Source organism: Lepidochelys olivacea, assembly GCF_965140295.1.
Source record: "Lepidochelys olivacea isolate rLepOli2 genome assembly, chromosome: 2".
NCBI classification, from domain to species: domain Eukaryota; kingdom Metazoa; phylum Chordata; order Testudines; family Cheloniidae; genus Lepidochelys; species Lepidochelys olivacea.
Genome location: NC_140412.1, coordinates 229,493,044 through 229,520,023, shown reverse-complemented (window position 1 = coordinate 229,520,023; position 26,980 = coordinate 229,493,044). Strand labels below are relative to the sequence as shown.

At 42.6% G+C, this 26,980-nt stretch overlaps 1 protein-coding gene across 1 annotated transcript in view; it reads left to right on the top strand.

Annotated features, from left to right (window-relative positions):
- The first annotated feature begins 6,410 nt into the window (after nucleotides 1–6,410).
- Nucleotides 6,411–26,980, top strand: part of ITGA8 (integrin subunit alpha 8) — a 173,703-nt gene continuing 153,133 nt past the window's right edge. The window contains exons 1-3 of the mRNA XM_084620269.1: nucleotides 6,411–6,995; nucleotides 7,470–7,594; nucleotides 25,342–25,442. Of these exons, the coding sequence (XP_084476395.1) occupies nucleotides 6,649–6,995; nucleotides 7,470–7,594; nucleotides 25,342–25,442 (573 nt within the window). The 5' untranslated portion in view covers nucleotides 6,411–6,648. The remainder of the gene's footprint in view (nucleotides 6,996–7,469; nucleotides 7,595–25,341; nucleotides 25,443–26,980) is intronic.

Genomic DNA, 26,980 nt, shown 5'->3' with positions numbered 1-26,980 from the left:
GGAGAGAGTAAGGGACCCCAGCCCCAGCCATTGCTGCTGTGGACACCACCACCTTAGAGGAGTCCTTTCACATGTGGGTGCACATGCCCCCCTCCCCGGATTGTCCACCACACAGCCTGCCCCCTTGTTGGGTGCTTTCAGAGGAGGGAATTGTTGGTGACACTCGGGCGTGGTGCCAGGTAACTCGAAGGGGTGGAAGACCACGAGAGTCGATGAAGCCCCCTCGCTCTGGGCCACCAGGTAATTCAGAAGGGTGGAAGACCACGAGAGTCGAGGAAGCCCCCCGCTCTTGGCCAGACAAGCTTGAACACTTCCCTCCCTTGAAGCTAATGAGAAAACAATTGTGATTGTTTGCTGTGTTACACATTGCATATGTTGCTGTTTTTACTTTGTAAGTGTGTTATGCAAATAAAAATATCTTTTGCTTCAAAAAAAAAATTACTCTCCTGTAGCCATCTGGCCCGACCCTGTCACAGGAGCCACATGTGGCTCTGTAGCCTCAGTCTGAGTATCACTGATCCAAAACAAGCAGATCATAAGCCAATTTAGTGTAAATAAGATATAAAGCCGCAAGCGGAGAATATCATTGCTGAAGAACAGTCTGAGTTTCATGCTGGAAGAAGTACCACAGAACAGATTTTCAACCTTCCTGTTCTATGTGAGAAGTACAACACCAGCAGGACATCTACCACTTCTTTGTTGACTCCAAGAAGGCGTTTAACAGAGCATGGCATGAAGTGCTCTGGACAACCATAAAGAAGTACAATGTTGGTCGTAAGCTTTTTCTTACCATTAAATAACTGTATGCCAAGGCCAGCATTGCCGTTCTCGTCAATGGCACAATAGGAGAGTGGTTTTGCACCACTGTTGGAGTCCGGCAAGGCTGCCTTCTTTCGCCCACACTCCTTGGAGCACATGACTGATGCCCTAGAAGATCACATATGCACAGCCAGCATTGCGGGGAAAACAATCCCAAATCTTCGGTTCACTGATGACATTGATGGCCTGGCAGGCAGCAAAGACGAACTTGCCAACCTTGTGAAATGGTTGGATGAAACCTCCACAAAATACGGCATGGAAATCCGTGCAGAGAAAACCAAGCTGATGACAAACAAACATGATGGCATCAGTTCAGATATCACTGTCAGTGCACAAGAGCTGGAGACAGTGAAACAGTTCAAGTATTTGGGGGAAGTCATCACTGATGAAGGATCAAAGGCAGAAATTCGGGCAAGAACTGCGCAAACAGCAGCAGCAGTGGCAAAGCTAAAGCCAGTTTGGAGGAATAAGAAAATCTCTCTGGAATCCAAACTGAAACTGCTGCATTCACTGGTCATATCCATTTTTCTGTATGCATGCAAGACATGGACCCTTACTGCAGAACTTGAAAGGAAAATACAGGTAGTAGAGATGAGATACTTCCATAAAATCCTGGGCATCTTCTACTTCGACCATGTCACTAGTGAAGAGGTCTGCAACATCATCACCCAACGTGTTGGGTCATATGAAGATCTCCTGATGACCGTGAAGAAGCGCTAGCTGAAGTGGTACAGCCATGTAACAAGATCAGCTGGCCTATCCAAGATCATTCTCCAAGGGACAGTATGGGGAAGAGAAGAAGAGATGGGTTGACAACAAAAGAATGGACACAAATGGACTTTGCAGAGACTCAAGCACTGACACACAGTTGATTGCTCATCCTTGGTGGTCCCCCAATGACCAATGCTGTTATGGGGAGTTATGTTGATGATGAAATTATAAATTATCTAGAAATATTAGCTGACACTCTTGCACTCTGTCATATATATATATATATATATATATATATATATATATAGCTAGTAGTGAATTTTCTGCCTACGGGGTTTTTATCAGTAACCCAAAGCTCTAATTGAAACACTTATCATTCAGGCACATCCTGTGAATTTCTGACACTCCTTGAAGGGTTTGGGATCTAGAATCTAATGCATGGCTTACAAGTAATTCTTAATATAATTTTTTCATCATAGGTATATTATTAATACTCATTTTACTTAAATGTTTCAGAACACCAACTGAGACAACACAACAAGATGGACATTTCTTTTACACAGTGTGAACAGGACATGGTGGTAGTGTCTTGTAACAGACGGCATGTCTTCCAGTGAAGTGAATATCCTATCGCATGGCTCTATTTCCTCTTGGCATGCCTAGCTGAAAAGGCAATATGTAACGTGTTTTTCACTTCACAAAAGATTCAATGCATGCTACAAAATGTTGCAACTCCACTGCAAAATATCACTAAGGTATAGTCTCTGACTACAATATCTTGACAATGTTTTACTTTTTATGGCTTAGCTTGTAAGATCTTTGGGGAAGGAACTGTTTTGCTATCTGTGCAGTGCCTAGCACGGTGGGGCTAGGGCCTTTTGGCAATACTGCAGTACAAATAATTATTTTATTATTGTAATGGTCACATGGGTTTGGGGAGAATATATTGTGTGTTTTCTTTTTCTGGTTTCTGGTTATCGATTAAGCAACCTGGTCTAAATCTGCAGTGTCCAATAATGGTCTATTCCTTATAGTCCTTCTGGCCTCAGCTACAGCACTCTTGAATCAAAAATCAAACATGAAAAGCAACATTGGTACACATCATTATTAGAGATGGGCCTGAACAAAACCCATCTCTGTACACCTCCAATTTGGGGGCGGTTCAGAATCTGAATCTGGCTCTGGATCCAAATTTCACAACAAACCCCTTTCTCTCCTAGAGGCTGACACAAATTCCAGATTTGAATGTCTATTCTATGTTAAGATGCAAGCCCATCATGGATATTTACTAGGTGACCCACTACTTCATTTAAATTTGTGAAAGAACTTGTGGGATTGGGCATACAGGTGTCATGGTGCTCCACGGATAGGACCCTATATCCTTGATGTATCCTGACCCAATACTCCTGGGGAAAGGACCCAATGAGCAGACATTACTGTGGAGCTTTTGGAGTTAAATCCCAGCAGAGCTCTGTAGATTCCCAGCAGGGAGTGCCTCTGAGCTGAGGTAATCAAGTGCAGCTGAGCTTAGTTCTGAAGAGGGGAGGCTGGGCTGGATGCAGGGAAATGGGTTGGAGGGGGAAGTACTGCAGGCAGAAAAACTGTTTTATTTGTTTTTATAGATGGGTCTTGCTTTTTGGAGTTTAAGGGCTTAAGATGTATGATAAGAATATGGCCAAACGTTGTGCTGAGCATTTTGGTTTTGTTTGTTTGTTCTTCTGCGTATGCAAGAACCTTGTAAAGTAACTCTAGAGCCCCGGAGAGTGTTCTCTTTTGGTTGTGCTGTGTCTCCTGCAGAGTTTCTCTCCAGATGTGGAGGCTCTGGCCCTGCTGCCACTGGATTTATCAAAGGGAGAATGGTTAAATGTTGTGTGGGTCTAATTTTTAAACAATAAGTAGCTTTAACTATTTATCTACTTTTTAAATGTGACAATTAGTGCTTGAATTTGAAGGGGGTAGGGTAGGTTATGACACCCATTTCAATCTGCTGCTGGATTATCTGAAAGAAAAATAGAAAAGGAAGGAGAGAATTTCAACATACTAATACATTGAGAGCAAGGAGAGCATGACACAGCTTCCTGTCTTTCTGATCCTTGTCCTTCCCACCCCTCCCCTCTGCCACCAGTTTGAGCAACTTTATAATTACTAGACCTACTGTAAATTGGCCCATATAAGGCAGGGTTGCTAGTGAATAGAGCACTGGACTGGGACTTGTAAAACCTGGGTTTCAATCTGGGCTCTGCTGCTGCCTTGCTGGATGATCTTGGGCAAGTGATGTCACTCTGTGCCTCAGTTTCTCCACCTGTAAAATGATAACGATACTGAGCTCTGTTGTAAATCACTTTAAGATCTACTGATGAAAAGCCTTATGAAAGAGTCCGGTACTTACGGAGTCTAATGTCAGACGGGACCAATGTATTACAATTACGTAGCACAACTCAACATTTCCAAAAAGTTGAATTCCTATTCATTTAGGAGTTTGGTGTAAAATTTTCTAAAGCCTCTAATGCACTTAGAAGCCTAAGCCTAAATTACTTTTGAATATAGGACTTAGGCTCTTATGTCATTGAAGTACATTTTGCTATTGGTCCTTACCACCAGAAATACTTGTTCATTCTAAAATAACTAAGTAATGGCTATTGTTTGGTTTCATCCAAATTAGAACAATAGAAACTCATTATATGTTCCACAAACTGAGGTGTGGGAGTCAGTGATGACAGCTTAGGGCAATTATACCAAACTTTAAAAATAAACACACTATTCCGTTATAGTGACTGGGAATATCAGAGTAACTCTAGCCACAAAGGACTTAATCTGCTGCTATAATAGGTACACTCAAAATGTAGCAAGTGTGATCTTAAATGTAACTTTGGAATGTTTACAATTCTTCTAGGTTTCTTCTCCAGTATTTCCTTGATACACACTTGCATTGTAAATGCTGGAAGGACTCATCTCTTTTTCAGAGAGAAGAACGGCTTTTTAGAGGATGAAGAAGTATTTTTAGAAGGTTTTCTACTTCGTTTCTGCCTTTGACTTGGCGCGGGGGGAGGAGAGAGGTTGGGGGATTTAAAAATGAAATATGCTGCCCTCTTCTGGCAGGTTTTGGAGTGCCATTGATCCAGGCAGGGAAGGGTAGAATTTCAAGCAGATGCTGCCTATTTGAATATAGTCGTAAACAAAACATCTAAAACACAGTTATGGGAGTGGAGAATCCCACAAGAGGGTGTTATGGATTAAAATTGGAGGGGAGGGAAGTAATTCTGAGAGGGACATTCTGTTTTCTGCATGGAATGGGGTTGTCATGTAGCTTATGGGCCGGTCTGCATTCTTTTGTCAGGGGAGAGATTTGACACCTCCTCTTGTATAATAGTTATAGGAACTACATACAGTGATTTTTCTCTTTATGTGAATTTAAGTTACTCCCTTAGGCATAGTTAGAGTTTATATAGTCTACCTAGCAGTAATAGTGAAATTTACAAAGAAATAGGCCTCCTGAGGTGTTCTGAACTGTGGTTGGTCTTTATATCTTTCCTGTGGTTAAAACGTCTGTTGAAAACAAGAAAAGGCCTCTTCTTTTAAACAATAGCCATCTTAGTGGTCATTATAATGAGCTGTTGAGTGTCCAGTTCCTAGGAGTAGCTTTTCCGTGTCCTGTTATATCAGAAAAGGCTCTTTCAAAATATAAGAATCTTCAGTGGATGAAATAGTTTGGGGGGGGGGGAGGGGAGAAGGAAGTTACTCAGCTAGAAGCTACTGAAACTTCATCCCTGCTATACACGTGGGTAGAGCAGGGTGACTTTGTCTGCAGATCCTGTCTCAGTGTTGATGCGTTCTTAAATCTTGCTTGGGACAGAGGACAAAATTGGGTTTATGATGGAAACTCCTTAGAGCTGGACTGTGCAAGTGGACCTAGACAGGGGGGACTCCTGTAGCCTGTAAGAGCCCCATTAAAATAAATGAGGCTCCATACAGGCACGGCGGCCCCTTCACACAGACGCAGTTGCAGGATCAAGACCTTAATTATGGAACAGCAACCACTGTTCTGTAATGGTCATAGGTGCCTCTCAGGGTCAAATTCTGATTTCAGGTTCCCTCGGGCAAATCCCAGTAATGCCATTGGCTTCCGTGAGATTACTCTGGATGATAGCCTCAGAATCTGGCCCTGTTTTTTTCTTGATCGGGAGAGGGGACGGGTGAATCACACACCTTTGCAGCTGTTATTATTTGGAAACAGTTTTCTGTAAGGCTGGGGCAGCAGTGCATCGTTGCTTGTTACCATATAAATCCTCTTAAAGAAAAATGAAAGTACTGCCACAATTTTATTTTTTAAATTTAGCTCAGCCTTGTTTCTCATTGAGGATTAGTTGTGGGCTAAATTGGCAGACAGCAGCTGTTTTTATAGTTCCAGCCAAAATCGTAAGTGTGTGGGTTAGATCATACACACATGGCTCACAAATAGCTTGGAACCAGGGGTTCCAGCTTTCCCTAAAATCCCACCTGTCCGTTTCAGCCCCAAATCGGGACATTTTCAGTCCACAAAAGAGTGAGAAGTGACTTGTCCTTCCGAGTTGCTCTGCTGAGGAGGGCGCTGCACACCTGTGTTTGCCCCTGCTCCAGGGTGCCACCAGTGGCTACCACACTACAAACGTCGGGAAAAACTTTGCCCTCGGGGGGTGCTGTTGCGCGTCCTGTACTGGCTTGTACTTTCATGCTTTGATTGCCCTCCTCTAATTTAGCAAAGCAGCTGAACCTCCCCTTGACTTGTTGGCTCTGCGGGGAAGGCTCAGATTCCACCTTTCAGACGATAGGGCAAAAATCTGCTTGCTTTTCCAGTGGGGGTGACTATCTAGATCCCTTCGGATCCGCTGCCAGGGGGCATCAGGCACCCCCCCCCCCGCAGTGAGTGGATTCCCTGGTGCATCTCACACGCGCGGCGTGGGGAAGAGAGAACGTCCAGAGCCAGGGAGTTCAGGGCTTTGTCGCGGTCCCCGGCCGCCGACCCCCCCCAGCGCGCCCGCTGCCCTGCGGAGCGCTCTGCCTGTGCCCCAGCGGCCGGCCACCAGGGGGCGCCCCGGAGTCAGCCGGCCGAGCGGCTGCCTCACTCGCCGCCGCGCGGAGATGCTTGTGGGCGCCGGGCGAGAGGCGGCGCGGAGCGGGGCTGCGGGTCCGAGCCGAGCCGCCGCGGGTCCCTGCGCACCAGCCGCCTCGCCGCTGCGCCCCGCGCCCCGCCAGGCTGCCCCCGCCGCGCTGCCCCGGGAGCGGGAGGCTCCGCGGCTGAGGAGCAGGATGCTGCCCCCGGGGCGCCGCTGGGAGCCCCTCGCCCCGCTGCTGCTGCTGCTGTCAGGGATGCTCCGGCCGCCGGGGCTGGCGGCGTTCAACGTGGACGAGGAGAAGCTGACCGTGTACAGCGGGCCCGAGCGCAGCTACTTCGGCTACGCCGTGGATTTCCACCACTACACCGGCGCGTAAGTACCCGCGGGGCGCTTCCCTCCCAGCCCGGAGCCCTGCCCGGGAGCTCGGCGGCCCCCTCCTCGGCCCTTGGCCCCAGCGCCGGGGCCACCGGAGACCCGCGCCGGGGTGGCCAGAGAAGGTCTCCATCAGCCCAACTCGTCCTGGCTAAAGCCAGCCTGGGCGCCGCTCCCAGCACCCCGGGGCAGGCTCGCCAGGAACCCAGCCGCGGGTGCGGGGAGGGATCTGCCCAAAGCCCGAGCGGGGGCAGCCCTTTGCGGGCGTCTCTCTGGCACCGGCCGGCGGATGCAGCTCCAGCAGGGGTTATCTATCTGCTGGGAATGAAAGCTCCGTGGAGCATGTGGCCACAGGGAAAGGGTCCTGCCGATTTCCTCCCGTCCCCGGGCTCTGGTGTGGGTGGCAGCGGGTGGGCACAAATGATCTGCCATCAGTCCGCCTTTATCTAGTGACGGTCACAAATGTTTTTGCAGAGTAAGTGTCCTGGTCGGTGCTCCCAAAGCCAATACTACACAGCCGGACATACAGGAAGGGGGAGCGGTGTATTACTGTCCTTGGCCGGCCGCTGAGTGCAAACAGATCCCCTTCGATACTACTAGTAAGTAAATCGTTTTACGCATGTAACGCACAGATATTTCGCGTTGTATTGTATTGGGAAAGTCACCCCTTACTGCGAGTTGGTTCGGCGCTCCCTTCCCTTGTGTCTGTCAGTCTGATCTGAGTGTGTGTAGTTCCCCAGAGAAATTGCGCTCTTGGAGTTTGTGTGCGTCCGGGGGAGATGGTCCCTACAGAAATAACAATCGCGTGAAGTTGGGGGTTGGTGCGTAGGCCACTGCCGCTTTCCATACGTTGAATGAAAGGTGTGTGGATTGCACGTAACGCTTTTTGAAAAGAAATACCCACTTGCAAATGTTCAGAAGACCAAACGCCGTGTTTGATGTAACCCCCCCGCCCCCCGAACCGTGGAAATTGGTTGTTGGTCGTTTTCAGTGCTGTTTTCAACAAGGGATTCTGCCCATTCAGTCGGAGGCGGTACCTTATGCTCCATGCTGATTTAATTCTTTACAGAAAGGAAGAATTTTCTTTCAAAATACTGAAAGTTGGATGCAAACTGATGTAGGCATAATGTGAATAGATCATATCCGACCACTTTCAAAATCCCAAGACAGATGTTTCTAATTTAATTAAAGGGAACACACATTTTAAACAATTCAGGCTGTTTATGTTTTCTCTTTATAGCCCTTGAAAATAATTTAAACCTAGTGTTTCCAAAAACATTTAAACTGAATGGTTTAATGTAGGCATATTTATACAATATAATCTTTAGAACAAAAGTTACAATTCACCAGACTGTATTTAATTTTAGTGCTTATTCGTCATACAAATATTAATATAATACAACAAAGCCTGTTTCTATGAACATAAATGAAATTTTGGTCAACTTCCCTATAGCTAACAAATCAGCAACACAGTTCCCCAGCTGTGTGTGTGCATGTGTGAAAGAATCCCAGCTTACTGTATTATAAACATTACAATACACCTGCAATACCTGGATATATACTGTAATAACACACATACTGTCTCTAATTCTATATGCACTATATGCATGTAGATGTATGCACAGTATATGTCCCCTCTGCTGTGTGTGTATATATTTTAATATATGCATGTGTATATAGGTACACAGCAAATAATATTGCCAGCACACCTACTATTTACATCTGGGTAAATAAGGGTAAATGTACCCTTATACCACAGGAGCATACAATGAAGTACCATGTGTTTAAATGTAAATTGTTTTCAAGTTTTGCAGCTTCATCCAAAGTGAGGATCCAATACATTTTCAAATGTTATCTTGGGAAAGGATTACAGTGGACGCATGGGGCCAGATCAGGCCCTTGTGTGGAAAAGACCACAGTGGGTGGCTAAACAGATTCAGGAAGACTCCACACCCGTTCTATCAGTCACAGAGTTTCAGAGAGATCTGGAGCACAGATTTAGCCTCTGGAGTAGGTAGGAGGTGTGGTGGCCAGAAGCAGTTGACTACTTGAAGATAACAGGGGTTTTAGGCTTTGCCATGCAAATGCCAGTTTGTGACCAGATTAGAGAACTTCATTTTCCAGAGTGGTCAGTCCAAAACTTTTCCAGAGCACTAAGCTGAAGCACAGAGTGATCTCAGGGAGTCCACAGAGGCAAGTCAATACCCTATTTCTATAGGGGCTAGAGAGAAGAGAAAGGAAAGGGTATTAGGATATGTATATATGAATGAATGCAAACATAAATTGGAGCTAGGACACGAGTACACAGAATGCTTTGCATATGTCATCACTGATTCAGTCAATATTAATTTATTTACACATCTGTGCCATAAAATGATGCTACTTATGTTCAGCTCCCTTCTCTTTGGAATATTTTCAGCTATATGAGCAAGTCTTCTGTTCCTTTTTATCTCCTCTCTACTCCAAAGCAGAGCACACAATACTGCCGTTAGCCTGGAAGTTACTGTTTTAAATCTTTTTAATATATTTTCCTTTTTTGTGTTTGTAGCTGTAATGGGACACAACCAATGGTTTGTTAAATATTACAGATGTTTTCAGACTATTCTTATATGACCTCTGTCACTGTATGAATACTTCAGACTCACTGATGAATTTATCCCTGCAATACCCCTTTGAGGTGATACTTTTCCCATTTTACAGGGGAGAAGCTGAGACACAGAAACAAGTTATTTAGGTTTGCACAAGGTCTATGATGGGGCTAGGAATTGAATCTGGGTCCCCTTCATCCCAGTCTAGTGCCTTAACCATAAGACCATCATTTCTCTAATATTAGGAAGTTTCACTTATTAAGAGTATAGTAGATGGGGAATTAAATATACTGGATTTAATTTTTAAAAAGGAATGTTTTACACACAGCAGCAGTTTTGTAAAAGGCATTGAATTTCTTGACATCGAAAGGGCTGGAAATAATCTTCTAAAAACAGAGGAGAGAGAAAATATAGATGATTTCAAAGCTGAAAGCTTTCATTTTGATGCCTTTTTATACAAAACTCACCTTTTTCTTGGACCTAGTCCAGTATTAGCTGCTCTTTCAGTCAAGTCTAAGTACAATTAAAGGAAAACAAACTGCTGAATAATTAATAATCTGCTTCACTAAGATCAGAATAGAAACTAATGTGGTATACAGACAGAGAGAGAGAACACATTACATACCACTTAAATGACCATGCAGACTGACCGCTAAATCCAGAATTTTGAGCATAACAAGTCTTTAACTTTTCCATTCTGAGGATCTAGTCTCCCCTTGACGCACGAGTAACTCACTTGTATTATTATTGTCAATGAGAGTTACCTTGCCCCAATGAGAGAAGCACACTTCGATTCTTTTCTCACTTGTATTGCCAATAATGACCATCAGACTTAAAAAAAGAGAAACAAAGGAATGCTCATTGAATGAGAACACTTTCCATAAGTGCCCTTTACAAAAGAGCCGTAATAATACTTTTAATTTACCCGAGTTTGGAATTACCTTGCGAACAGTATTAACTACAGAAAGATAGATTTTAAGTAATTATAAGTAGCAAGAATAGAGATCAAAGTTGTTTACTTAAGAAAACAAAAATAAACTTGCAGTCTAAATTCTATAAACTAAACAGAATTTGAATCAAGTAGTGTCTCACCCTGATAGATGGTACAAACAGGTCACAGATCTTCAATACACAGGCTGGAACTGCCATTCAGCCTGGGACCACCCTCCTGCAGTACAAAGTCTTTGTCCTATAGGCATGTTTCCAGGGGTTGAGTTGTGGTGGGAGTGAGGCCAAGTCATGATGTCACTTCCCCTCTGTTATAGTTTCTTCCAGCTTGCTGGAAAGATCTTTTGCTTGTGACATGGGGGTCTTCCCCCATTGGTCAAGCAGCATCCATTGTCTACATGCTCTCTCTGAGAAGTCTTCTGGGATGGCTTCTGGGAGAGTGGATTCCCTTTAATGGGATACCAGCATGTCTGGCTACTCCACTGTTGTACCTGAAAGGCTGGTTGTGTGTGTTCCCAACCTCATAACATACTTCAGTAACACATACAGCAATACTTCAGAACTTCACATATAACAACAGCATATACAATCCAACATAATATTAATGGGCAACCAATTAAGGCTTTTTAACATGCTACCTCACAAGGCATACTTTGTCCAAAACATGTCATAATTGTATGACAGTGGTGAATATGGGGATTTCAGCATGTTGCTTTGAGGTATAGAATGTCTCAGGGCAAAGTGTAAGGTCATGCATTTAGGAACTAACAACAAGAATTTTTGCTATAAGCTGGGGACGTATCAGCTGGAAGTGACAGAGGAGGAGAAAGATCTGGGTGTACTAGTTGATCACAGGAGGTTTATGAGCCGCCAATGTGATGTGCCCATGAAAAAGGCTAATGCAGTCCTAGGATGCATCAGGCTAGGTATTTCCAGTAGAGACAGGGAAGTGTTAGTGCCATTGTACGAGTCACTGGTGAGACCTCAGGATCTGGAATACTGTGTGCAGTTCTGGTCTCCCATGTGTAAGAAAGATTAATTCAAACTGGAACAGGTGCAGAGAAGGGCTACTAGGATGATCTGAAGAATGGAAAACCTACCTTATGAGAGGAGACTCACAGAGCTTGGCTTGTTTACCCTAAACAAAAGAAGGCTGAGGGGAGATATGATTGCTCTTTATAAATACATCAGAGGGATAAATACCAGGGAGGGAGAGGAGTTATTTAAGTTAAACATCAATGTGGAATCCAGAACAAATGGATATAAACTGGCCATCACCAAATTTAGGCTTGAAATTAGGTTAAGGTTTCTAATCATCACAGGAGTGAAGTTCTGGAACAGCCTTCCAAGTGGAGCAGTGGGGGAAAAAACCTAACTGGCTTCAAGACTGAGCTTGATAAGTTTATTGGTATGACAGGATTGTCTACAATGGCATGTAGCTGACTGCTAGGAGCAAGTATGTCCCACGGTCCATTATGGGACACTAGCTGGAGAGGGCTGTTAGTTACTACAGATCATTCTTGCCTAGGTGTCTGGCTGGTAGGTCTAGCCCACATGCTCAGGGTCTAACCGATCTCCATATTTGGGGTCAGGAAGGAATTTTCCCCTGGGTCAGATTGGCAAGGACCTTGAGGTTTTTTCCTCCTTCCTCTGCTGCATGGGGCAGGGGTCACTTGCAGGTTTAAACTAGTGTAAATGGTGAATTCTCTGTAACTTGAAGTCTTTAAATCGTGATTTGAGGACTTCAGTAACTCAGCCAGAGGTTAGAGGTCTTTTACAGGAGAGGGTGGGTAAGGTTCTGTGGCCTGCAATGTGCAGAAGGTCAAACTATATGATAGTAGTAGTCCCTTCTGACCTTAAAGTCTATGACTTGAATTTCAAGCATGGTTCGTTCATCAACAACATTCCAAATGCATCACCAGTATTTGAATTCATGCTATTAATATTCCCCCTCCACTCAAATGTGGAGAAAAAAGAGAGAGAGCTGACAAGTATAATGTAATGACATCAGTCAAGAATCAGGAAGCTGTATTATGCCACATGCTAAGTTTATAGTGGGATGGTAATTACAGTTGCTCTGTAATAAGTTATGGTTACTGAATGTTGATCTGGTTATTAAGATGTTTACTGTCTGAATGTATTGGTTTTGTTTAATATGGGGTTGTAAGGAAAAACAAGCAGGAAGGGAAGAAGAATGGCTCAAGATAAGCCTCTTCTCCACAAACCCTTGAGGGTTGATAGGAGACAATGCTGGACAGGAAGAGGTGTTGGAACTGAGACCAGTACCTAGTGACAGATATAAAATTAGCTTTAAACGTCTGTCACTGCTTCAGAGTGCCTTGTTCCAGCTGCCAAACACAGAATGGATTCCTTAGTATTGTGCTATCAATATCTGTATACCAGAATACAGCCAGTTAGGCAGAAAGTCATCCTAACTGAGACCACAAATATCTGCTATGTGTTCATATTTGTGCAGAAAAATCACATGACATAATCTCGATTGTTCACAGTGGATTATCCCAAATTGTCATATATCACATAAGAATATGTAAATCTGTCAAGTCATGATGATTTTCATCCACAGGTGATAAAACTAACCCAAAACTAACTTGCAGTGTTTTATGGCATGTGATATGCATATTTGTGAGTGTTAATACCTAGCTTGTGGAAAGGTAAGGGGACTTCATTTTTTTCAGATGAGTCAATCCAGCACTTCTCCAGAGCACTAAGATGATTTAATTACTAAGCAACAACAACAATTAACCCCTTAGTGATGTATGTGCTTTGCTCCAGTGGGGAGGTGAGATGTCTTTAAGGATTCTCTACTTTGTTCCCTCTTTTTCCCTCCCTCCTCTTTAAAGGTGTCATATTGCACTGACCTACCCTTAAGCAGTGGAAAGCTGGATATGACTCTCTTTGGAGAATAATGAGAGAGAGATGGGGTCAGAGGGGCATGTTTTAGTGTGATGTGAGCACTGGACAGGCAATCAGGAATTCCTGAGTTCCTATCCTGCTTTTGAAACAGATTCCCTCTTTCACCTTCAGCAAGTCACAACTTCTTTGTTTCAGAAATGGGGCTAAGAATACCCACTTATGTACTAGCTGTGAGGCTTAATTACTTAATACAGGAGAACCTCAGAGCTATGAACACTTTGGGAATGGAGGTTGTTCATAACTCTGAAATGTTTGCAACTCTGAACAAAGTGTTATGGTTGTTCTTTCAGAAGTTTACAACTGACCATTGACTTAACACAGTTTTGAAACTTTACTATGCAGAAGAAAAATGCCGGTTTACCCATCTTAATTTAAATTAAAAAGCATAGAAACAGTTTCCTGACCTTGTTAAATCTTTTTTTAAACTTTCCCTTTATTATTTTAGTAGCTTACATTGAACATCGTAAGGACGTAAGACCATAAGAATGGCCATAGTGGGTCAGACTAAAGTCCATCTAGCCCAGTATTTTGTGTTCTGACAGTGACCAACACTAGGTGCCCCAGAGGGAATGAACAGAACAGGTAATCATCAAATGATCCATCCCCTGTCACCCATTCCCAGCTTCTGTACTGTTTGCTTTTTTTTTTCTTTTCTTTTTCGGTCTCTGCTGCTGCCTGATTGAGTACTTCAGGTTCCAAATGAGGTGTGTGGTTGACCAGTCAGTTTGTAACTCTGAGCTTCTGCTGAACTTGTGTTTTGAAGGTGAGAACTGCTCTGCAAGTACTAATATGGGCGTTGTTCCTAATGGTGACCAGAAGGGGTAGCAGAAGGGCAACTTGCAGAAATCTTTCCCCCTATTTGACTAAGTGCTTTACTTCCAAAGCATCCAGAACATCTTGCAGCTCAGGACCAAACTGAAATCCCCATTCTAACTATTTATACATCGGATCTGTTGGAAAACTAACAATACACATTTCAAAAACTCATTTTAAAATGATTTAGACAGTAACAACTTTTAAAAAGGCAGCACTGATGGGGCATGAATTTGCCAGTCTTCCAGGATTCAGCTCGTTCTCTCTCTCCTATGAGTGTGCTTCATCATATATTAGTCAGACAGGTTGTATTTTTCAAACTAACTGTAGAAAATATGAATAGTCTGTCAAGAAAAAAAGGGGGGAAGTCTAGGTTAACTCTGGCCAAGTGTGCGGTTGAGAGAAAACATGAGCCAGTTTGGCCAGAAGCTGAGCTGATTGTAACAAAACCCAGGTACTGCAGAAGGAAAGGATGTATTGTGAGACTTAGGAGATTTAGTTATATAAAAAAACTATTAACTGTAAAGATGATAAAATCCTATGGGAAATTTAGAATCCTGTTATAAAATAGGATTTGCATCTCAAGAGAAAATATTAGGGGAGAAAAAGTCCACCCCACCTTCAAATTCTGACACAATTGATTCAACAACACCGGTTTTGCCTTACCATGGGCTTAATGATTCCCATGTAGAGTTCTGATTTATGGCAGGTATGTGGTTTCTTTTCCCAATCCCAATCACATTTTAAGGAGAAAAAAGGAAAGAGTAATTTAACTCCCATTGACTTCAATGATGATTTCTCTGAGACAGGAAAAAGTAAAAATGGAATAAAAACTTCTGGGTATGGTCCAATTAAATTAAAATAACTTGCATGAACGAACTCTAATGCACAATAAAAAAATGTAAATCCACTTATGCAAAATCAGATTCATTTAAGAAGAGCCCCTGTCATGATAATCCTAAGAGATTTAACTGCTCCAAAACACTAATAAAAATAATATCTAATGTTTTCCATCCGTAGACCTCAAAGCACTATATAATGGAGGTCAGTATCATTACCTCCATTTTGCTGGTGTGGAAACTGAGGCACAGAGAAGCAAACTGAGTTTCCTAAAGTCAGTCTCCTCCTTTCCCAGTTTCCAACAGGACCAGTTATCACCTCTTTGCTTGGCCCACTAGACCCTGGTTCCCTAGATTCTAGTTCCAAGCCTTGTGATTGTGCTCAGCACATCTATGTGAAAGACCTAAAATCAATGCTCATGTGCATGTTAAGAAGGAAATTGTGTGACTAAGGCCTGGTCTAGAGTACAAAGTTAGGTCGATTTAAGCCACCTTGTGTCATCCTAGTTGTGCATGTGTCTATGCTTAAATTAGTCTCCCACTGATGTAAGCTCTCCATTACACCAACATAGTAACACCTCCCCCCAAGCAGCATTGAGCCATGGTCGATGTATTGAGGTCAACCTGGTGAATGTAGACACTGTTACCTGTGTCGACCTTAACAGTCCTCCAGCAGCTGTTCCACAATGCCCAACAGTGAATTTCACTACCCAAGGGTCATGGAGACTGGAAGCCTGGCCCCATCCCTTTAAAACCCTGTGAATTTTTGAACCCCTTTTCCTGATTGGAGAGTCCACCTTGCAGCTCGCATTGTTGTGTGCCGTTGCCAGCTGACCATGCTGGCTACACACTTCAGATGCACTTTGGCTTGGTGTGGACAGGAGATACTGGATCTCCTGGGCCTGTGGGAAGAAGAGATTGTGCAACTACAGCTATGGACCAGTCATAGAAACGTGGACATCTATGATCCGATTGCATGGCAGATGCAAGAAAAAGGTTATAACAGGCATTAGTAGTAGTGCCGCATGAAAGCAAAGGAACTGTGGAAGACATACCAGAAGCCCAGGGAATTCAACAGTCATTTCCAGTGCCAAGGTACAGACCTGTTGCTTTTATAAAGATTGTCATGCCATATTTGGTGGATACCCCATCATCCCCATGGGTACCCTGAACCACAGGCCCCTGGCATGACAGTGAGGAGGAGGAGGAGAAGTAAGAGGGACATGTGGCCCAAGGGGTCCAGCTATGCCATGAGCCAGGACCTGTTTGAGACGCCACCACAGCCCAGTCAGTCCCAGCAGTCGAGCATGGGTGAGCCTGATGCAGAGGAAGGAACTTCGGGTAAGTGTGTAAAATTTATTTCCCATTACAGTGACGCCTTCCCCAACTTCTCATTGGAATTTTCATGCGGATACTCTGCAATTCTTTCCCAAAGGTTTCTAGGGATGGCAGACACATTTCCTCCTCCAAGGTGGTACACTTTCCCACACCACTCACTGATAACTTCAGCAGGTATCACTGCAGTACACAGGCTAGTAGCATCTGGGCCTGGGTGGCTTCAGGATGCCATTAGCACCTGTGACCTTGAGGGGTTCTCCCTCCACACCTGCAGAATGCCTGAGCCAGATAAGGAAGGGGACTTGGGATGACATGTTCAGCAAGATCTTGTATCAGACTGTGAACAGAGGGTCTGGAGCTGAATACTGCAGTGTATGGAGAAGGAAATAGTGGGTAGGAGAAAGGCCCAGGAGTCAGAGAGGGAGATGCAACAGTACATAATGGGGCTTGTCCAGCAGCACACACAGATGCTGCAGACTCTTGTGGACCTACAGGATCAACAATTGTGGGCTCACCTCCTTTTGCAGTCCATGGAGAACTCCAGTATAGCACCTCCCTACAAACCCCCTTAACAGTGCCTGTGGCATCAGAAGCTGCATCCTTATCCCTACCACTGCACCCCGGGGGGCGGGAGGGAGACACACATTAAGGACAACCTCAGCTTCATGTACGCTGACTTGTGAGAACCACTGTTGATGAATGTGTAACTAAAAAGGAAATGAATGTTCCTTCCCCTTCTTTAAGCTCTGTTCTATAAATTTGTTAAGATTTTAATGTATGCTTTTAACTTGCACAGAAATTTTTTGAAGTGTTTTTCATTACTCAGCAGAACTCTATTGTTTGGAAAATAATTCATCTTTATTAGTTCCCAACATATGCTGCGAAGTGCCTAGCAGTTCTGAAAGCGCCCACCTACTTGTTACTGTACAGAGTGACCCAACACATAGGATCAGTGACAAACACAGTGTTATAATCATAAATGTGCAGCAAACACCACCAGATTAATAGGTGCTTTGTCACTTTTATATTCATAGATCTGCACCAAGCACCACACAGTTCCTAACAGGCCCCTAAACTGCAGGGCCAGGCAGAGCACAGTACACCACAATACATTACTCTTCTTTCAAAGCCTCTCTGAGATGTCTAGCTCCACATTGAGCTATTCTGATAGCCCTTGTGCCTGGCTGCTCAAACTCAGCAGACACTCAAGTGGAGGGTTCCCCCTCCATCCCAGTCGCAACTTTTCTCCCTTTGCTTCACAAATATTATGCAGGCCAGAGCAGGCAGCTAGAACCCTTGGGTGAGTTTTTCTCACTGAGATCCAATTTTGTGAATACACGATGCCAGCAACCCTTCAATCTACCAAAAGCACATTCAACTATCATTCTGCACCTGCTGAACCAAAAGTTCAATCTTTTCTTGGGGCTGTCGAGGTGGCTGGAGTATGGCTTCATGAGCCAGGGGAGTAAGGGGTAGGCTGGGTCCCCCAGGATCACTACTGGCATTTCAACATCACCACTGGTGAGCTGCCAGTTGGGAAAGAAAGTCACTGTTTGTAGCACCTATTAAACAGTCCCATGTTTTTAAAGATATGAGAGTCATGCACCTTCCCTGAACATTGATGTCAGGGAAGCATCCCCTGTGACCCACCCAGCACTTGCATAACCATAGAAAAATAGCCCTTTCTGTTGATATACTCTGTGTCATGGTGATCTAGTGCTGTCTGTTACTTGACTGCAGTTTGGGATCCCCATTGCTGCAGATCCATCCATTATGTCCTGCATATTGCCAGTGCATGAGAGGAGACAATTCATTGCCCTGCACACTTGCATGACAGTGCCCCATGCCCCTACAATGGATTTTCCAAGTGCAAAGTGATTTTCCATTGACTGATAGTAATCTGACGTCGTATATTTCCACAGTATGATCAGCACTTGCTTCTCCATTGTCAGTGAAGCTCTCATTCTGGTGTCCCTGCCCTGGAGGGCAGGAACAAGCTTGGCACACAGATCCAGGAATATGGCCTTGTGCATCTGACAGTTCTGCAGCTGCTGCTTGTCATCTCAATTCTGCATTATGATATGATGCCACCAATCAGTGCTCATTTCTCGGTCCCAGAAGCAATGCTGCACTGCCTGAAGCTGCTCCATCTTTAACTGGTTCTTGCTATGTCCCACAGCAATCTGACTGCCTGGAAATCATCATGTCCCCCACTCCTCTTCTTTTGGCTCTGCAAATACCAGAGGATCATGTGTCCTGTGCCTGCAATGCTCACAGCAATGGTACAGAGCTGTGGAGACTCCAGGCTTCTGTTAAAGATGGTGAACAGCAAAAAGTCCCATGCCGGTTATGGGATTTTCAAAACAGGCACAGAAATTATGGGATAGAGATAGTATTATGAGTTGGAGAAAGTTGCATGATGGGAACTTGACCCTACAGTCCCAGTCACCTCTGCAAGATTCATTTCTGCCCCACCATGCATTGCCAGAACTTCCCAAAAGACAGTGTGCTGGATGGTGGAGAGTTACCTACCCATAATGCACTGCATTGTACATAGAAACAAGCATTCCTGGTGAGTACGCACAGTGCCAGTGTAAGGATGCATGCGCACAAGCATTATACTAACTACAGAGGCTTTATGCTGCTGTAACCTGCATTGGCAAAAGTTTGTATTGTAGGCATGCCCCAAATGCGAGGCTAAGCACTGAAGTGTCCTCCTCCTGCATCTGCAGAGAGCTAGAGTGGTGACTAGCATAATCTAGGGGAGTAGAAAGGAAATCCAGGGCATCAGGTGGGAATGATCTTGTCTACAGATTGGAGGTTACTGGATCAGAATTAAAATGAAGAATGGGAAATGGATCTACAGTGTGGCCACTGGAGTATTAGCTATAGGTGCTGTTGCTTAGTCCACAAAGTCTCACCTAAGAGCAGACAGAAGAGGTTTCCAGGTGTTCAGCAGTAACAGTTCACACTCATTCTTTGGGATCCCAGCAAACCTAGTGTCAGCATTGAATCCCCACTCTGGCACTTCGAGTGCAGAAGGTGGAGGCCCGCAAGGATTTTAAAAATTAATACTTGCCACTCCAGGCTTGTATTACACTCCCAAGGTTACAGCTTTTCTCTGACCTTAGCTTGGTAAATGCTGCCACCACCCAAATGCAAAAAAAAAACCCCTTTGAACCCAGGAAGGAGCACTTGGGAATTCCTCCCTGTGGGTTATCCTCAAGACCTTTCACCTCTTCCTCCCCCCCACCGAAGAGCTGAGAAAGAAAACAAAGGAAATTGGCTGTGCCACCAGCTAATTAAACAATATACACAAACCTCTTCGGGACACAAAAATCCAATCCTGTTCTTAAAAAAGGTAAAATTTGTTAAAAACACAAAGAAAGGAAATACATTTGCAACTTAGGCTTTTTGCTAGTTCTTAAAAGAAACAATTACAAAAATTAAGCATCAAGATAGCTCTCTTGAGGTTTATCTTAAAGATTAGAAGCAAAACAAAAGCATCTGGGGTTAGCACAGGGGAGATACACAAGCCAAAATAAAGAAATAAACCTGATAATGTCTATTTAAACATTTTCCTGTCCAATAATTTCTTCTAGGTATGGAAGATGAATTTTCATACCTGGTTCAAGCCTTACACAGCATTCCTGCTTATAGCCTTGCTGCTTCATGTCTCCTTCTCCCGAGAACAATAGCCAAAGGGGAAGTTTTTTTCCCATTTTAAAAAGTTCTAGCCTCCCATTGGCTCTTTTGGTCAGGTGCCCACTTCTCTTCCTTTACCTGGGGAACTTTGTTAACCCTTTACAGGTAAAGCAAGCAGAGAACAGCTACCAAGAGGGATTTTACAGCTAACTGGTTGGCTGGGTGTCCATAAAAGGGAGCTAACCCCCCTTCATTTATCACACCTATCCCTGAAGGGTTTCCCCAATGTTTTAGAGAAAAGAAAACAGCTTTTTAAAATGCTGAGGCAGTGCCTCAACAGTAAGAAAGTTCAAAACTTGATACCCATGTAAATAAATTTTATGTAATTGGAAATGGGAATTCCTGGCTTTTTGATGATACAGAGCTCTCTCCTCTAGTTCCAAGGAGTTACAAGATATGGGTCTGAATATTGTCTATCCTGGACCTCAGTAACTCGTGGGGAGAAGCACCCCATTTAGAAGAGTAAGAAGGAAGCATTTTTCTGACAGCTTGATTTTTTTTTTTTAAAAAAAAGGCAGCATCAGTAGTTTGACAGCTGCATAGGGGTTTCGAATATCAGAAGTAGTGTAGGTGGATTAGTGGGCAGAATGCAGGTGAGGCTGTTGAAAGTGCATGAGAAAAGCAAAGTATTGTTACCACACAGACCCCATAAAGTTATTCTTTCCCCCGCAGGTTTTTGAGGAGGGAGGAGAGGTTTGGGGTGGATGTATAGTGGGTGTATTGTATAGCTGGGATCAATTGTTTGAGTGGGATCTGTTTTCTCCTTTCTTCAGTTTGAGAAAATTGCTGTGCTTGCTTTTGTTTAAATTGTTTCAAATTTTGCATAAATATGGGTCTTTTGGAAAGGTGGTTTTGAGTTTTTTTTAAAAATCTAAATAAAATAACTAAATATGCAAATCAGTACTGCACCAGCAAATACTTGCATATGCACCCATTCAGAATGCAAATCCTGCATTTATCCATGCACAGAAGCTTTTGCAGATGCAAGTCAGGTAGCTGCATGCTTAACTGCTCATAGGTATAGTTACTCACTTGGTGAGCCAAATGGGAATTGCACCCACTTATGAAAAGCTAAATTTGATCTAACATATGCAAATATTGGATTTACAGGTGTACCTGATACCTGCTCAGTTTTCAAGTGTACAGTTGTAGCCTACAATGTTGTTTTAACATAGATTTATATTTGACTATGGGGATTAACATTTTTCTTAATTGTGTTACTGCTGTGTGGACTTAAAACACAAAAACACTCCCACAAGAGTTGTGTTTAGCACACGCTTGACCCATTCTGTGCATTGCTGCCACTGCCTATATGCTGATGTGGGAAGCTGAATTATGGAATCTTTGAAATTATCCTCTAGGACATGTGGCCATACATGGCTAAATTCTCCTCTCCGTGACACCACTGCAACCCCCATTGGAATAACGCCAATGACATGATTTCAGTGGAAGTTTCACTGAAGCTGCTGTCATGAGCATTTGGTCCACACCATGGATAAATGCTGTGCTAGATCATACTACCAACAGGTGCCACGTGGCATGGTTTGCTAAATAGATTGAAAAAGCATGTGATATTTGCTTGACCTGATGGAAACACAAGGAAACTTTCTGTATAAACTCTTGATTTCTGCAATGTTAGGTAATCTCAATCCCATTTCAGGAAACATTATTCATGCTCATTTTCATTTTTTCATGAGCCTAATCCTGAGGTCATTGCTCAGGCAAAACCCCCACTGAAGTCAATGGGAATTTCCCTGAGTAAGGTCTGAACAAGGATCTTAGATTTGGTCCATGAGATCTGTATTGTCCAACTCACATCCTCAGTAATGAGGCTGGGAGTTGAGGGCATGGGCAAAGAGTCCTCTCTTCCCAACCAATGGAATAGCAGTAGAGCCACAATGGCTCCCTAGGCTGTTGCTATTTCCATCCTCCATATGAAAAATGGCTGCTGGATCCATGTAGTAGGCACAGATCCATTGGCCTTAGCATCACTCCTTCCAGGGCCACCTCCTGCCCTGCATCCAAGACTCTGTCAACAGCATTCCATAAAAACCCGTATGGAGCTGGTGTCCACAGAGTGGTAGAGCCACACGGGTTTCATTGCGGGAACTGCCGTCTGGAGCCCAGTTCTCTGAGAAACGACCTGCTGCTTTGGCATTTTAAAGAGCTGCTCTTCTGAGTCAGACAAAATTACCAGTTAAGTCAATCAAAATTTGGTATGGGGTAAGGACCAAATGGAAGGAGGTTCAGCACAGCTGAGCATGGACTGCAGTTATTAGCAAAACAGGATGGTTGAGTGATTAGGGCACTAATCTAGGACTTGGGAGACGCTGGTCCAATTCCCCGCATCACCACACACATTCTGAGTGACCAGAGGCACAGCCTCTCTGTGCCTCGGTTGCCCCTATGTATAGGGATAATAGCACTTCCTATCCTCATGGGGTGTTGTGAGGATAAATACACTAAAGGTTGAGAGAAGCTTGCACACTACTGTAATGGGGGCCATATAAGTATCTATGATACAGTGAAATAGCAGCTGTACCATGTTGTACTCCCACAGAAACCTGTTCTCTAATGAAACACGCAGTGTACAGTACAAATGGAATAACACAGTCTGGGTAAATTTACAGATGTGTCCATTTTTATGTGAGTCAAGGTGGATGAGGTAATTTTATTAGATTTATTAGACTAATTTCTGTTAGTGAGAGAGACGAGCTTTCACGCTTACACAGAGCTCTGTTCAAGTCTTACTATCCTGGGACCAGCAAGGCGACAAGACCATTTTTATGTTGTCTTTTATTTCGGTAGAGTTATATGGGGAAAGCTGCGAGAAATGGTTGCTGTTTTATCGTGATCTCAATACTGGTTTGGCGTCAGGAAGTGTTATATGTGAAGAGCTCAATGGTACATAAAAGGCATATCCAAAGGTGGCGGTGAGATATGCTCCCCTAGCAGGGGCTGCTGAAGGCATTGCGCTTCAGACAGGCACAGTGTCTGAGAAAGCACAGCCATATTGTGCTTCAGGAAGACCCTGCGACAGGTGCCAGCTTTGCTGACCTGTGTGGAGAAAGAGAAAACAAGGCCATAGCCTGACTGACGCTAGACTCACACACTTTAGTGAGTTACCCCTGAAATAATCATGTGCGGTTTGAGAAAATATAGTGAGACATCAGGTTATCTCACTGTAGTTTAGGCCCTTTATCCTATACAGCATCATGGCTTTAAAAGTTTCAAGGGTCCATGGGACAAAGTGTAGAGTTGTACAGGGTTCTGCAGGAGCTCTGAAATCCCAGCCTCCATCTTGGATTCATTCTCAGAGGGGTGATTCTTGAACAAGAGGTGGTGTTTGTAAAGCATAACGTCTGTTCACATTTGAGTACAATCTGCCTGTATACAAATACGTTTGTTTCAAATAAAAATACTCTTTTCAAGCTAGAAAAGTGATTGTGAGAATTCACTCTTCAGAGACAGTCTAAGGTTGGCAGCTGTAAGTCAAAACCCATGGCAGATTTTCAAGCTTTAAAAGCTTTGTTTTCAATCAAGACCGCATACTTGAACATAGCCCATGTTCAAATATGTTGGTTTAATAAAAAAAGAAGCTTTGAGAGCTTGAAAGCGTCTGCACGTCTGGCCCCTTTGGGAGAGGGAATCAAAAGAGTGGCACCAAAGGGTGGGTGGAATTTTGCAGCTCCCCCAATGCAGTGCCTCGCAAAAGTCATCTTCTGTCACACTCCTAAGTTTTGGCCCTTTAATAGTTTCCAGCTAAAAAAAAAAAAATTCAGTATATTTTTATATATATTCTTGCTGATTTCTGAAAATCAGTATGCATGCGATAAAGTTTTTGCCTCTTTTGCCAGTTCTGTAAATGCTAATTGCCGTACTAGAGAATCTGTATAGGTGAGGCACAGAAATTTACAAATTTCACAGGTTCATATAAATGAAATGAACTTTCTCAAAACTTTCATACATTCGAGTCAGCTTTTCTGATCCTGCAACTTCATACACAGTCCTAAATTAACAAAAATACAGATGCTGAGTCCTCCTATTCCCTAATATAATGGTCCTTTCACCCCTAATTCAGGTTGTATCAGTAACATTTATCAGCAGTTATCGCACAGCAGTCTCCAATGCTATACCCTGTGCTTAGAATAGGAAAAAACATAGGTATTTCATCTACCACTGTCTGTAACTGCAGGAAAATGTTGACTCTTTCTTTAATTTTTACTGGTATGTTTTTGTTTTTCATTTACCTAAATTCAAATAATATGATGTTAAAACCCTCTCTACATTCCAGGTTTGACAGTGTGTGTGTTTTTATTTTCACTTAAAATGCATAAAAAAGAGTTGATTCTTGTGAAATACTCTTTGATAAGAACCAGAAACAAAAGTAAGAGAAGACAGATACGAGGGGATATGTGTAATAAGCTGCTTATATATAAATTGAGAAGTTCATTAAGAGTGACTTGTGAGGGAGGAGCATACCTTAAGACCATGTGGGAAATCAGTTTACTTCAGAGTACTGAGGGTGAAAGGAAGGGATGTCTGCTTTTCATTAAACCTGAAATGCATTATAATTGGGCTGAGTCTTTACCCAGATGGCTCCTCTTATGCTGACATCTGCAAAGTGTATATAAAGCAATGTTAAAGAACTGTCTCTTGTGGCAGTATGTACACATGTAATTCAGTTAAGAACTAAGTCCTTTGCTATACTGAATGCTGGTCCTTAAATAATGCATGCTGAGAAATTGCATTTGCCTGGCCAACGATGACTATAATACATATTTTGTCACAGTATAAAGCTATGTAACTTTTGAGAACAGTTTTATTAAATTTTTGCTCATTTTGTAGAGATTCTTGTTCATTCTTTATTAGAAATCCCCAGCTAAACAACATTTTCAGTGTGGATAGAGGGCTAGTCTTTTCCTTAGTTTCCTAAGTTTTTCATTGCCATTACAGTCATTTCAAATATTTAATTTTATGTGAATTTGAGAGGCATTTTTCATTGACCAATGACACGTGCTTGAACAATATTAAAATGCCTTTACCACATTAATGAAACTTGTCTGAGGATGATAGATGTGATATAATTCATATGTCCATTGCTCTATTATCATCTAGTTGAAGCCAATGAAGTAACATTTTTTAAATTAGATATCAGCAGCCTGTTTCTTTCTTTGTCAGACAACAGAAAAATCAAAGTCAACGGCACCAGGGAACCTATTGAGTTTAAGTCAAATCAGTGGTTTGGGGCAACAGTCAAAGCTCATAAAGGAAAAGTTGTGGTAAGTTTCATGAATTGATATTCATTTTCAGATGTTTTCCTTTTCTGAACTGTATATCTTAAATGTATGTGTGTGTGTACACAGCTAACAAGTTTTAGAATATATGTATATACAAAAACAGATTATATATAGAGAGAGAGATCAGACAATAAAAGCAATATATAAAAATCAGACTGAACTGAATACTTGAAGACCATCTTAATGCAGTGTTAGAAATGAAGAAAGGCATTTTACTCATCATGCAAGCGAATGAGTAATCTAATTTATTATTCAAAGCATAAAATAGTGGAACTATTTTTAAGATATAAAGGAACTGATAGCCATATGTTTAAAAAACTATAACGTGTTGTAAAGCTTTATGAGGAAAGTTAGCTAGAGAATTACCTAAAGGAAGCCAAGAATTCCAGTGAAGATCAATTGATATCCTGCTGAAAATGTTACTATTTGTATCAATATTTAATTTTGTTTTATAGGGTAATCATATTATATTGTATTGTTATGTTGTAGTCATGGTAATGACTAAATAAGAGTTTTGCTTTTAAAAACATTTAGTGTACGTGTTCTGATTTTATAGAATATTTTGTAGGCACTGATGGAAAGCCCCTACTGCATATTTATACTGATATATTTGATATCTTTCTTATACTGAATAGTTTTATTGCATAGCATAGAGTTGATGTATGCTATATACAGGCATTTTACATTTACAGTTTTTGCACTAGGATTCACAGTGAAAAGGATACTAAACACTTTGTGATATGAAACTTTAGTTTGGCCATAATTTATTTTCCTTACAATTATGAAACAACAACTTTTGTCTTGGGATTTGTTTAAAGCTGTTTTAGTTATTAATTAATGGGAATAAGTATCTGAAGGAAATGCCTTTCTTTAAATAGTTGATCTTGTGGTCAACCCCAGAAAGAATTTTGACATAAAACAGGTGATGAATAAAACATCGCTCTCTTGTGTTACAGAACTAACATGTACAGTTAATTCCCTGCGGTTTTGCATCTGAGTTATCATAGCTGTCAAATTGCAGATTTGGTACCTGCATCTGGTAGATGTACTTTTATTTAAAAATTGATAACATATATAAAATTATTGTTAAAAAGGAAATCCTAACATATTATTTGGCTTTAACTAAAATTTGTCATAAAGTGTTATATTGATTTAAATAGGGGAATACTTATCATGTATTCTAATAATAACAGCAAGCTGAAATATAACATCTTCCTATACAACTATTCACTGAAACTTAGAATGCCTTAGTTTTAATCAGATGTGAGGAAATCCCACCATTGATTGCTGTGCCATAAAAAAACCCCACAATGTCAGTTACAGACCGGCTTTGTTTTGGTTCTAGTATGTTTTCTCATCAACAGTTTTGCCAAACTTTCTGCAATTTAGTTGTAGCAGTTCGTGGCAGTGCCCTCTTGGTTCCTGCCCCTGCTGTGCTGATAAAGTCACTTGGAGACCCTGGGGTTCAGTAACCACTGGTGGTTTTTATTCACAGGTTCTACTCCCACCACCTTTTCCCC